The sequence below is a fragment of the Cinclus cinclus genome, chromosome 4 (genome assembly GCF_963662255.1).
Source record: "Cinclus cinclus chromosome 4, bCinCin1.1, whole genome shotgun sequence".
NCBI classification, from domain to species: Eukaryota; Metazoa; Chordata; class Aves; order Passeriformes; family Cinclidae; genus Cinclus; species Cinclus cinclus.
The window spans coordinates 12,207,877-12,221,036 of NC_085049.1; the positions used below are offsets into that span (position 1 = coordinate 12,207,877).

General features: G+C 36.7%; 1 protein-coding gene across 3 annotated transcripts in view; it reads right to left on the reverse strand.

Moving 5' to 3' along the window:
* Positions 1-13,160, reverse strand: part of CACNA2D1 (calcium voltage-gated channel auxiliary subunit alpha2delta 1) — a 352,862-nt gene that overhangs the window by 5,494 nt on the left and 334,208 nt on the right. For 2 of the 3 annotated variants that reach the window (XM_062491655.1, XM_062491654.1), the window contains 8 exons: positions 12,144-12,182; positions 10,904-10,975; positions 10,317-10,469; positions 10,169-10,221; positions 7,251-7,306; positions 6,962-7,091; positions 5,516-5,628; positions 2,467-2,549 (listed from right to left, as the gene is read on the reverse strand). In XM_062491655.1, coding sequence (XP_062347639.1) covers positions 2,467-2,549; positions 5,516-5,628; positions 6,962-7,091; positions 7,251-7,306; positions 10,169-10,221; positions 10,317-10,469; positions 10,904-10,975; positions 12,144-12,182 — 699 coding nt within the window. The remainder of the gene's footprint in view (positions 1-2,466; positions 2,550-5,515; positions 5,629-6,961; positions 7,092-7,250; positions 7,307-10,168; positions 10,222-10,316; positions 10,470-10,903; positions 10,976-12,143; positions 12,183-13,160) is intronic. The other variant, XM_062491656.1, reaches the window with a different exon arrangement.

The following is a 13,160-nucleotide window of genomic DNA, read 5'->3' on the forward strand; positions in this document are numbered from 1 at the left end:
ATAAACTGTTAAACAGAATTTAAATATTTTTTTCACTTATGTTCAAGAGATATTAATTGAACCTTCCCTTAAGTATAGAGAGAATATAAATTACTGTGAAAATGACTGTTCTAAATTTCAATTATTTTCAATATGTCATTAATTCTCAATATTTCACTACACTAACTCTGAAAAGTGCCCTGTAAGCTTTCGGTTCTGTTTGCTTTACTTTGATAAACATGTGAGTATCTCCCTCTAGTGGTTTTCAGAACAATGTCGACCAGAACTCCCTTCAGTCACAGATTTTTTGCTCCTCAGCTCAGCAGCTCTCTTGCAGACATGTCACTTGCACAGTAACTCATGACACAGTCCCACACCATCAAATGCAACACAGTCTAATTGCCAAGGCTTTAGTTGTAAACCCCAGACTCTGCACTTGGTTCATACACAGGAACTTACTCACACAATTAATTAGAAGAAAAACCTCACCTTCTGCTGTAATCAGGCAATTAATATGTTTAGGTCACCAATAAATAAGAAGTAAAAAAAAAATATTTTATTGAATTCCTAGTTTACCCAAATTGATGCACACCATTATCTTCCATGATTACCTGTTGTGCTCAATTGAATGCAGTGAAAACTCCTTACTCTTCTCAACAGCAACACTCACACGTAACACTCATCCTTGTCACAGCTAAGTAAAGCTTTGCTTTCACAGGTATGCTGTCTCTTCTATTTGCTTTTCATCTTTGTTTGTCTCCGTGAAAAAACTTTCTATTTCTGATCATTTTAACAAGGACAAGTGAAAAATGCTTAGAAGTGAAGGATGCTGACTCAGCTGGTACACGTGCAATCTCAAAGAGCCAACCATATAAATCCAACAGGTTCTCTTGTCTTTGTATGTTCTATGGGAGAGGCCCTCGTGTTTAGTAATTGTGATTTATAAGGCTCCAGACAGGGTTTTTTTTCCATATTTAATTTCCCTTTATATTGCAACAGTAATTTGCTCCGGATTGTTGCTTTTGGAACTCGTCTCATTCTGTTTTCTTTTGTATGCCCAGTAAGTAAAAAAGTCTGCTAATTTTTTAAGCCAAGAACAAAACAAAAAATTAGAGAAAGTAACTGACCATCCACACCACATGAAAACTTGCAGAAAAATGAAGATAGGAGCGGACGTCATGGCAGAGGCACGACTCGTTGTGCATATAGGCTGATCCTATTAATAACGGGCAAAGTAGCAAGTAGAGGAAAGGAAAGAAAACACAGAAAAAAAGACATACAAGATGAGATATCATGCAGATTGCTGGCAGTTAGCAGAGTTAATGTGAAAGCATCCACCCAAGAGCAAGAGATTCACAGCAAATTTTGCAAATAAACTTAACCAAAACAATCCACTGTTACAAAACACATGACTTACACACTGATCAGCACATCAAGCTAGTGAGCAAGAGTTGTACTTTCACACACAATCATATCAGGATGGTTTGGGTTATTTACAATAGCTGGATAGCTTTTGGATGGGTTTTCAACTATATTTAATATTTGTTGGCCAGTAAGAAGACTTCTTTTATAAAATAAAATTTGGTTACTAGAAAAATACCAATTCTCTAAACTTTTAAAAGACTACAGACATCTCAGTAATTGTGCCTTATTACAAGAAAAGCAGAGAACATACTAGAAGAAATTTTGGTATGCAACATTTATAGTTAACTGTGCACTGGTTTGGGACAATCTTTCAATTGCAGAAATTGCAGAAATTGCATGAGATATTAAAAAATGCATTTTTAAAGTATTTATTGTATCTAATGCCAGGGACTTCCTTGTTCAGCACTTTTTGTCTTGAAATTTATTCTGAACAACTTGAATTTATCATAATATCTTTTGCATCCTTGAAAGGTAACATAGAAAGAATATTAATTTAGGTATATGTAAAAAACTATAGTCATCATTTTTCCCTTTCAAAACTATTGCATTCAAAACAGAAGTACCAAACAGCATAGTTTTGGTGATTTCAGTAAAGCAATACACTTATAAACTTGCTAAGAACATGACCTAAGGGCAGCACAATTTGCAGAATTATAAATATCCCAAAACACAAAGAACATTTTTAATTATTTAGCAATACTTTAAATAATATTTGGAAAGATAATTATAAAAACACTACTTCTAAGCCAAGATCATCATCTACCTGTGCCAGCCATTGAAGAAATGAATTTCACAGCACCATAAAGAGACCAACAGTTTTACACTCACTGGTGATATTTTAGTGGGAATCATGTGTGAAAGTGCAACGATTATAGAAAATGCAGATAAGAAAGCAGCTGTTAAGTTTATGTTAATTGAAATAGAGTGGCTATGGTCTAGAGTGAACAGTATGTTTAGTGATAAAAAGGTTACCAGGCACCAAGGTACATTTAAACACAGTTTTCCCTGATCATCTAAAGCTGCTCTACAATTGTTTTTAAAGTCTTGCAACTTCAATTTTACCTGTTTGGCTTCATCAAAGCATATTTCAGGACCCTTTCTGTATCTAGGTTGTTTGACCATTTCACATGGATTTGGCCCTTCATCTGTTTCTCTGGTTAAGGACTGTCACTGTTTTTCATGCATTGCACATGAGCAGGATCAACATTCTGTTTATATTTTCATGGCAGGAAGGAAGATTTATGCTAATTTAGATAGTGCTGAAATAAAGATCAATATTCACAGTTCCTTGTTTAAATTCAAGAAAACCAGCCCAGCCATTTTGATAAATCAAAATGAAATACCTTTTTTTTCCCTTTTTCACTGCTACAGTCAAGAAAATAAACATCCTGCACAGCTTCCTAGAATATTTCCAGAACCATAAACAGAAATAAAATAAAAGCTGAGGTATTTAAACGTTTTCTATATTGCTTTTTTTAATCATTGCATAAATATTTCAGAAAGAATTTTATAAAGCAGTAAACTTTCAATGGTGCTGATTAGTTATAGTTTATGTTACCACTGAGTTACTCTGCTATAATGAAGGTACACAGTAAAAGAAAGGAAATTTGTTTGGAAAAGTAATATCAGTGAAAGCCTATAAAAAATACTGGTTCTATTATGGGTACACTTACAACACCTGAAATATAATAGAAAATATCATGCCACTGCAGGCTTTGTAGTAAATGACAGGAGAACTACTGAGATCCCATGAGCATTTCAGCGATGAAGGCAGATGGAGAAAATGCTGTCCATACTACCAGCAGAACAGCAGGAGAGAAAGGGGAGCAGTGACATGCTATTAATTAGCTAATTGAATGTATGAGGTACTGCTTTACCTCTCATCTCTGAAATCTGTAATTGCTGGTGTTAAAGTGTACTTCACACTGTATTTCACATGAGCCACTGGCTAATGAGGGGCACAAGTCATTGGAGCAGAATTGAAAGGCATGGATATGGCAAACTGCAAAACAGCCTTCTGCTGAAACCTGCTCGTATTACCATTCAGTAATAAAGCTTTTATTACTTTTAATGTTAAGGTGTTTTTTTTTATTCCACTCCAGGTAGCACACATATTAAAGCTATTAAAAGAATTAAGTGCCAGAACTTACTTTAGTAGCTCTAATTTACACTAAAATCAATCTTGTTCATGCACTACCATGGAGTAGTACAGCAGCTTCAGTGCAACAAGTGGAAGAGAAGGCAAGATGATGGGGAATTAATTTCTACAGATCTGCATCTGCCTTCATTCAGATATTATAAGACACATCTCCCCTTTTCTCTGCTGTGGCTCAACTGAAAGGGAAGTTGAAACACAAAAATATTTTAAGAGGCTGTGCATAAGCAAAGCTGTACCAGCCAAAAGGAAGCAAAATGTAATAATAATCATCTAAATAGCACCCAAAGGTCATTTTGTCTGCTTGGGTGATGTTATGCTACATAAGCATTTCACTATTACCTTAGTTACAGAACAGAGGGAATAGCTTAGCACTGCATAGTTGAATAAAAATAAAATAGTTCCTTTAGTCAATATAAGCCCACACAGCTGTTCTGACTGCCATTTAAGGTCATTTACAGCTTTCTAGTAGTTTTGGACTCCACAGGGAAATGCAAGTCATGTGCCCTTTCCCATCCACTCTGCTTCGTTTTCTATAGTCATTGCTGTTTTTAAATTCATGCAGTGGAAACAGTTAATCAAACTGTAATGGACTGAAGCCAATTAGAATATTAGGCTGTGTTTACATATTTCAGTGATGACACCCCAATGTAACTTCCTTTTCAGCCCAAGCGTACATGGAATTCCAGTTTTATTAATGTGGCAATGAATGCATTGTTTGTGCCAAAGAAACACAGTCATCTGTACCACCATCTGCTTTTCTTTCAGGAGTGCGAGAGGCTGTCTCAACTAACTTCCTGATGTGGACAGAGGTATTACTAATTGTTTTCCCTGTTCTGTCACAGTAATCCAAATCATGGTTTGATTTACCACTTCTGGCGTGCTGTCCTCAAGCCTACGTAGAAGAGAATGGCTGAGGTGGATTTCTTCTGACCTAGAATGTGTATGTTGGTTTCATGTATTTCCATCACCATCACCTCCAGGTATCTACTGCAGTGAACAGGCTAAAGCAGAGAGACTGGCATGAAGGTGGTTGTAAATTAAAACAGTCTTTCACATGCTTTTAACTTCAATGCTTGTGTTGCAAGAACTCTGCCTAGAATGTAAAGCTGTCTATGTCTCCAGCCAGCTCTGAAGAAATTCTGTGCACCAGGATGAACTCTAGCCTTTGATAGCTAAGGCAGTTATCACATGAAGTTCTTCTTTGACACTGAGCACACATTGAAGTGCCTTCATCAACTAGCCTACAGTGCAGCATTTCAATTTTTCATGATTGAACAGTCTTATCCTGGCTTTTTTGGTTTTTTTTGTTATTTCTCTAGACAGACAATCTTGTCTTTTGTAAACATTGAACAAACCCAGGACACTCAGACTTTCCTTGCTTGTGCTCCAAGATGCCAACCTCCTTGGTGGCCCTTCACTAGACTTGCTCCTGTATGCCAGTGTGGTCTTGGGAAGCACACAGCACTCCAGCTGTGGTCTCACCAGTGCTGAAGAATTGGCATGGATCAGGTCTCCCAGTCTGCTGACTACACTCTTGCTGTCATAGCCCGGGATGTGACCAGACCACTTTTCTGCAAGGCACAGTGCCAACTCATGGTCAGCTTCTTGCCCACCATGAACCTCCAACTCTTTTCTGCAAATCTTTCTGTCACTCTGTCCCTAGCCTGTCCAGCTGTGCAATTATTCTGTTCTGGACCCAAGACTTTGCATTTGCTTTTTTGAAACTTCATTAAGTTCCTGTCAGTCCATTTCTGTCTTATTCCCACAAATAACAGCTTTGCTCTCTACCTCAATGAGTGCTGCTTCACATGATTTGTGATATCATCCACAAATACCTGTGGGCAACCATGGTAATAATGTAGATAAGTGGGTCATTTCTCCCCAAATATATTCCAGTATCCTATAGCCAAAAATCAATCCACACTACTAAATAACATGATTTTTAAAGGATACCCGGCTTCTCTGCTTGCATCAGTGGCTTTGGGTCACAGGAACGGCACAGCAGTTGGCTGTCACTAATAATGAACACTAGATTGGTGTTTGAAATCTTCTCTGCATGATAAAGTCTGGAAAAAAAGCCAACAAAAACCTATGTTTAAATGAAGCAAGGAAAATCGTATTTGAGAAGGACGCAGAGTATTGGAATAAAACAATCCAGCTTCACAGATTTAGCCTGCCTGCTACTGTTTATCTTTTTCATTAGCAAACAGTAAGAAACATTTATAATAAATTTGTAATCTTTTTGACATTTCCATCGTACCCTTTTTCAACCGGGCTTCTTAGTGGAAAACATGGAAAAGAGAATAAAATTACTTTAATTGAGTTAATAGCTAGCTCTGTACTGCTACCACAGTAGCTGTACTGAGAAATAACATCAGTTCAGCATCAATTAACACTGAAAAAACCCCAACCACAAACACGAACAAACAAAACCCCAAAACATAAACCTGTCTGTAAGAAAGGCAAGAGAGAAGCATAGGGTATGCATGTCATATATTTGATGTGAATTTGTTGTATTTTTATACCCACATAAATCTGGAAAAAGTCTTTAAGTTAGTAGGGTCATTTTCAGTTTATAAATAAACCCAATGTATACTAGCAATATAGAAGAGGAAGTACAGAAATGGAAAAAAGTCTACGTATTTTGGCTGTCTTCACCATTCTCCAATGCTCTGTCTCTTTTCTTTCCTGGCTTGAAACACTGTCCTCTTTTTGTTTGAAATCTGGCTATTAAATCTAATCTCTAAGATGTTTTCAGAAACTCAAAGTATATGCAAAACCCCAGCAGGTTCTTGTATGAAACAGATCTAGGTCCCAGATGCTAGGTTCCTGAAGTATATAATTTTTTCACATATTATTAAATGCAATCTTCAACTGCCCTCCTTAACCATTGGTGTCTGGAGAGTAGTTATTTTATGAAAAAAATAAAATACCTTCATTTGCTTTGTAAGACACATGGCTCTTAAATCATGAGCACTATCAACTAGAAAATGTTAGAAGAAAAATTGCATAATCCTCTGGACCGTCAAAAATACTGACACATAACCAGATTAGAGAAGATCATATCCCTTGGGATATTGCAGAATGCTTTTAAGCTGACATAATAAATTAAAAGAAAACGAATTGTGACAGAGATAAAAATACAATTTAATGGAGCACAGACTATAAAACAAAAAAACTGACTAAACATTTCTATGATTCTTTAATGATTAAAGTTAAAATTAATTCTAAACAAATAAAAAAATGCCATTTGCCTGCCTCTATTCTTCTTTGTCCTGATTATGTAAGTTTGGTGAAATGAATCCAAAATATATTTTTTTGCTTCTTATCATAGTGTTGCTATCTTTTGTAAAATAAATAAAAATCCCAAAGTTATTACTTATATTGAAGAAATTTTACCTGGAGCAGTTTATACAGTCTACAATCCCACCAAAGGATTTATCATTGTTTTCAAAGAAATATTGAGTTTGCTCAGTGATACAGCTTGTTTTAGGCAGGGCAGCACCGAAATCATCATCTTCCATATCAGCTGATATAAAACAAATAAATAAATGAATAAACAAACAAACTAACTAACAAACAACATTTTAAAGTCATGGTCATGATGGGGAGACCCAAATATGTCCCCAGCTTCGATTCTTACCTTCTACTTCACTCAAAATTTACTTTTAACATTCTTTTGACTTACCTGCTTCAAGGAACCGTGGAAAAGTCAAGCTCAAAAACAGTTGCTGTAAGATAGACCTGGACACAGAAAGACAATATATTTATTTTTAAAGGCTCTTTTTCTTCTTTGTATTTTAATGGATACTTAAAACCTACTCAAATATAAGTTATTAACAATATTTTTTTATGCTCTGGCCAGCTATCAAAGCTGTGTTTCTTTAAACCTTCCAGTTTGACTCTGGCCTTCTTCTCCCACATTCTCACTGGTCTTTCACACTAAACTTTTATTGTAAAAAATACAAAAATTGCTGTAATGTGTGCCCACAACTCCCATAATGGAAATGTTATCACACCATCCATGCCCTCTCTTTATACCTCTGTGGGAGGTTGAAGAGGCATGTTGGTGTTTCTCCACAACTTGAACCAACTGGAACTCCTTTCTAACACACTCGGGGAAAATGTTCCTGAATTAGATACTTTACACTGATTAAGGTTTGCTAAATTTCTGAGAAGAAAATCAACACTGGAATATTATACTGTAAAAACCACTACTGTAACAGTTGACTTTTAAAATCATCTCCATTCTTGCTCTTGAGGTAAGGACTACATTTTCTTTCTACATGCTGCCAAAATACTTAAGCTTAAAGAGCTCCATTTTATTTCTTTCTTCACTGATGATGGATTTTTTTTTCCAATTTTATTTATTTAACGTCTGTGTGTATGGCAAGCTGGTACCTACTTTTTCTCCTCTGCCAGCCTGTCAAAACAGGAACTGCAGCATGTATATTCTGTAACAGCCTGCTTCTCCTTAACCTTCTTAAGTTCCATTTTCCAGTTGTCATGTTTTAGGCTTGCCTCTACCCACAAATATGACCCAGTCTCATCTCATTCTGTTCTAGCACTTGTTCTGCAGAGAGAAGGGACTGTATAACTTCATTCAACTGGAAAGTTTTTTTATCTAGAGTGATTCCTGTGTAAAGAAACTGAGTACACCTCCCACATGGAGGCATTCCCTGAAGGATTTATGGATTCACATCCATGACTCTGTGCTTTCAATCATTAGAGAGACAGCCCAGAGCAGTTATGGAGCAGAAGAAACCTGATTCTATTCAATAGTGACACCATTTGCTGACAGAAAATAGTAATCCTTGGTAATGGCTTACCTCAGAATTTACAGGGAACTGAACAAAAGAGGCAGCCTGGGAAAACTCCTAAATCTGCTGACTTAAAGGAGCATGAAGGAGAAATGATACTTACTCTGCTAACCAAATGCTAATGTATCCCATATAAATTTTGAAAATGATCGCTCACACCTTTATCTCACATTTTTTTTTTGCCTGAAACACTATAGCTTTCATTAATAACCTGGTTTCTCTTATTTCCCTGTATTTTTGCCAGGTGCCTCACTGAATCCATTTTTTGGTCACCTCTTTTCACTTTGCTTGCTTAATGGCCTTTTCTGCCTGCTTCTGACCTAGATTCCATTAAAGACATGGTCATAGTAAAATACTTTAATGTTGTGCTTTCAAGTTAAACATCACACAAAATAAATCTCAGGTCTAAATTGAGACCAGACTGCTAAGTCTGATTTGAACACTGATAAACAGAAGTTTCTCTGAAAAGAAGTCAAGTTTCTCGTCTGTATTTTTGCCCAGCTTCAATTTTTGAGGCTTGCTTTGCTGTTGTCCAAAAAACCCCAAGATTCTTTCTCTTCCTGTTAACTAAATGTAACCAACAATAAAAAACAACATCCACTCTTCCTAATGCTTCTGTGATAAATTTAATATATGGCTTTTCAGCTGCTATGTATTTTAATTTTCAGCTTCATAAAGGAGGTAATTTATTCCAGTTTGGTAATTATTATTAGAAAAAAAAATAATTAAGCATCATGCAACTTTAGAAGAAGGACCAGTCTCCAAGGGTGCAATTCACACTACAGCAAAAGCACCACATCAATGACATTTACTTATCCCAGTGTGGTGCTGAGGGAAATAGCTGATGTGAGTGTCAGTCAGCATGGCTCACAAAAAGGTAAAATACCCCACCTGAGTACTGTGTTAGCTCTGGAGTCCTCAGCACAGAAAAACATGGGCCTGTAAGTGGGTCCAGACAAAGGCCACAAAAATGATCAGAGGAATGGAATACTTTTGTCATAAGGAAAGGCTGAGAGAGTTGGGGTTCAGTATGAACAAAAAGGAGGCTCCCAGGAGACCTTATTGTGGCCTTTCAATACAGGGGCTTTTAAGAAAGATGAGGACAAGCTTTATAATAGGGCCTGTTCCAATAGGATAAGGGGTGATAGTTTTAAACTAAAAGAGGGAAGATATTTTTTTACAATGAGGATGGTGAGACACTGGTACAAGCTGCCCAGAGAGGTGGACATGTCTCATCCCTGGGAATATTCAAGGTCAGGGGGATGGGGCTCTGAGCAACCTGATCTAGTTGAAGATGTGCCTGTTCATTGTAGGGGAAGTTGAATTGGACAACCTTTAAATATCCCTTCCAACCCAAACTGATTGGTTTGATTAATGTGTTTTGTAAAATGGCTCACTGAAAAGCAAACATTGATTTTCTTAAGACTTCTTGCTAGAAAAGGCAAAGATGATATCCTGAAATAGGGAACCAAGTGATCAATGATTCAAAATGTGATAATGTAGACTTCACAACTGCCCATCATACTTAGACCATTAATCCAAACTCTATTTCTTGAAGCTGACTTTGTAGTCAGAACACACAATCACAAAACCAGGCAATAGCAGTTTTGAATTGAACTGTTGACAAAACAGTCATGTTTTGATAGGTAAGAATTTTCATGATGAGAAACTGCAGAAACAAAGGGTCCAGAGAACGGTTATGGAGGAAAAAATCCAAAACAAATAGTTTCAGTCCACTGAATAATTACAGTCTGGATACAGGTATTTCCTACACACTCATACTCACCAGGCTGCTGCTGAAGCCCACCATCCAAGTTGCAAAATATCTGTTATGGTAGGCTGAAATAAAGAACAAAATAAAGAGGCTATTTTATTTGCATGAACACGTGCAGACTTTCAATGGATTGTCAGCCACTGCACACAGGACTACTGACCACATAAGCAGTACGAAGTCCAGCTCCTTGCTTTGGTTCTTCCTCTGGATCACAGACTGACTGATAGTCATAAGACTTGTTAAAGGCATACAGGGACATGTTAATCAGGTTCCGCATCAGGCCAGGATCAATTTCACCAAAGAACCTTCCAATCTGATAGGGGGCAATACAGAGTTAAGGTAAAACATTTCCAAGTGTTTTTCTCATAACGAGCTGCACAGTTCTAAATTCCCCAGTTAGACAGGTAACTGTTAAATGCAGTATCAATGAGACCCTGCCTGGGGAAGAGCAAGTAGAGTATGAGAAGGAAGGTGTGTGGATAACACACACCTTCCTCACCATTTTAAGTCCACTGGCAGCCTACCAGCCTAATGGCAAAGCACAAAGAATGCAACTTAGAAAGAAGTTTGGAACCTTCTTCTGTAAAGAAAACTGTAAAAAAGACTAGCAAACTAGCCCTAAAATTTCTGATCCAGGAATATATTTGTTATCTATAGAATAAGTTGAGAGTTAAATGCCTTTTTGTCTTTTCTCTTTAAACTTCTCCCTATTGGTTTCCTATTTCTGTTCTTAAAGAACATACATACCTGTTGTGTATATTCATCTCGATTGGACATCAAAAGAAATCCACCATCATCAAGGATAACACAGTCCACATGCTATTGTAAGAAAGTGAAACATGTTTTACAGGAAAGATTTGTCAATAGAACATTTTTTTTTTTTCAAGACATCAGAAGTATCTTCAAATCACAAACCCATAGCCAAGGGCCAATTTTAAGTTATAATAATTAGCATTATCAGTATAATAAAAGTTTGAACAGATCAAAGGCTTATTTGTGGCTTAATTTCATAAAAGTTGTTTTGCAAATTCTTATTTGCTCAATACTTTGTTAGTTCCAAGAGTGCTATATCCTTATTAAATCTGATTATAATTGGAACTCAGTTCATAATAAGGGGCTACAACTTCTCATGTGCTTCAGCCATGTTTAAAGTACTTTTCCATTTGCAGCTTTCAATGGTAAAAATCTGAAGGACAGGCTCCCAGCTTGCTAGGCATGATTATTTTCACTTGCCAAGGACTGTAGTGGGATTATTCCAGGTGTCAGGTGCAGGAATGGGAAACCCACTGATTCCATATGCTTTGCACTTTGCAAAAGATCCTTGCAGCGAGACTGGAGAGATAGCAGTGAGGTCAAATAGGCAACTCCCCACAGTACCCTTTCTGCTGTAATTCTTGCTTTTAATGATCTTCACATTCCTCAAAGGAACTCAGAAGACCTGAGCACAGGAAAGCTTTTAAACACATGGCAGAACCTGATACGGTGACAGTCCCTGGATCTGTGGTCATCTGAGTGCCTGCAGAACTATGGGGTCCCCTAATTCTGAATGTGCTGGGAACCAATGACTATGGAAAGGCACATTATGGACTCTAGTCCTTCTAAATTTGCACTTACCCTTTTCTGAGGTGCTTTTTTTTAGAATTTTAAATATTATTCTTTTTTTTTTTCCTTAGGATTTGTCTCTTGTTTTGCTAATTACTGTTATATGTTTATCAAGTTTTTTCCACATCATTCTCTATTGCTTTTCTTGTATAATTTTTTTACACTTATTCCCACAACTTCATCACCATAACCACTGCTCCTGATTTTATGCCCTCTCTCCCTTCCCTCCTAACCTTCATCTTTCTTCAGACACAAACAACTATGCCCTGCTTTCTGTAAAATTAACACTTAAATAATAGTGATAGAATCTGTCTTAGAGAGATCTAGAGAGAATGAGTGAATTTTAATATTCTGCCAGATATTAATAAACTGAACATTTTCTTACCATGCTATTTCTTTCACAGCCACAGATTTCACTGTTGCACTGAAAAACAAAAGTATGGTAATCTTCACAAAAATGTTACAAAATAAACTGTATTTTGCAGGTACATTAATCACTTAAGGTAAGAACAAGAGATTCTGTTTTCAGTATACTTATATAAATTTAAATTAATTTGAGTGTCCAAAATTTATTAGAACTATCTCTCTGAACAACCTGTACTCAGTAATTATCAATAGCACAATCTTGACTGCCTTTCCCAAAGACTCTGATACAACTCCCTTTACAAGCATGCTTGATACAGATAAATAGTTTGGAGGACTTGTCAGGATGTCAGTGTTGTGAGCATAAAGTAAAACAGAAAAGATAGGAGTGTTTCCATGTGTTTGGAATTTGGAAGGAAAGCCTTCAAAAGTATCCTTCTTGACTATGAAAACCTTCAAGGCATGGGAATCCTATGTGATAAAGGAAGCCCATCAACCCAGCTGGCTTTTATGGCTTTGATTCCTAACACATGTTTCTCATGTTTGTGCAGTATGTGTACTCATACACACACAACTGTGCCCTTGCATTATGTCCTCAGCAAAACAACTGCCAGGTGATGCTGGAGTCATCAGCATTCTTTCTGAAATACTAATGCTAATTCCTTTCTCATCTTACTTTCCATTTTTCACTTCTGTATTTTTGTCCTTAACTGTTCTGACACTTAGGCAATCCATTTGCCTCCCCATTGAACTACAGCTCAAATACCTAAAGCAGCCAGACTCTCTTATTGATTCCCAAGACATAAAACCAACCAAGCTACATTGCCTCACCCAGCAAGAAGCTTTTGTTCTGTATGTTTGTTCATTTTGCCCCTTTCCTTCCACAATTCATTATCAATTCCATATTTTTCCATTCATTTAACCTTTCCTCCTCCCCATTTACATCTCAGATGTATTACACTTTAGATGTATGGAATTAAATGGTTAAGCACCTATTGCATTAAGTTCTGCTAAAACCCTGTTATGTTGGTTGCGATAT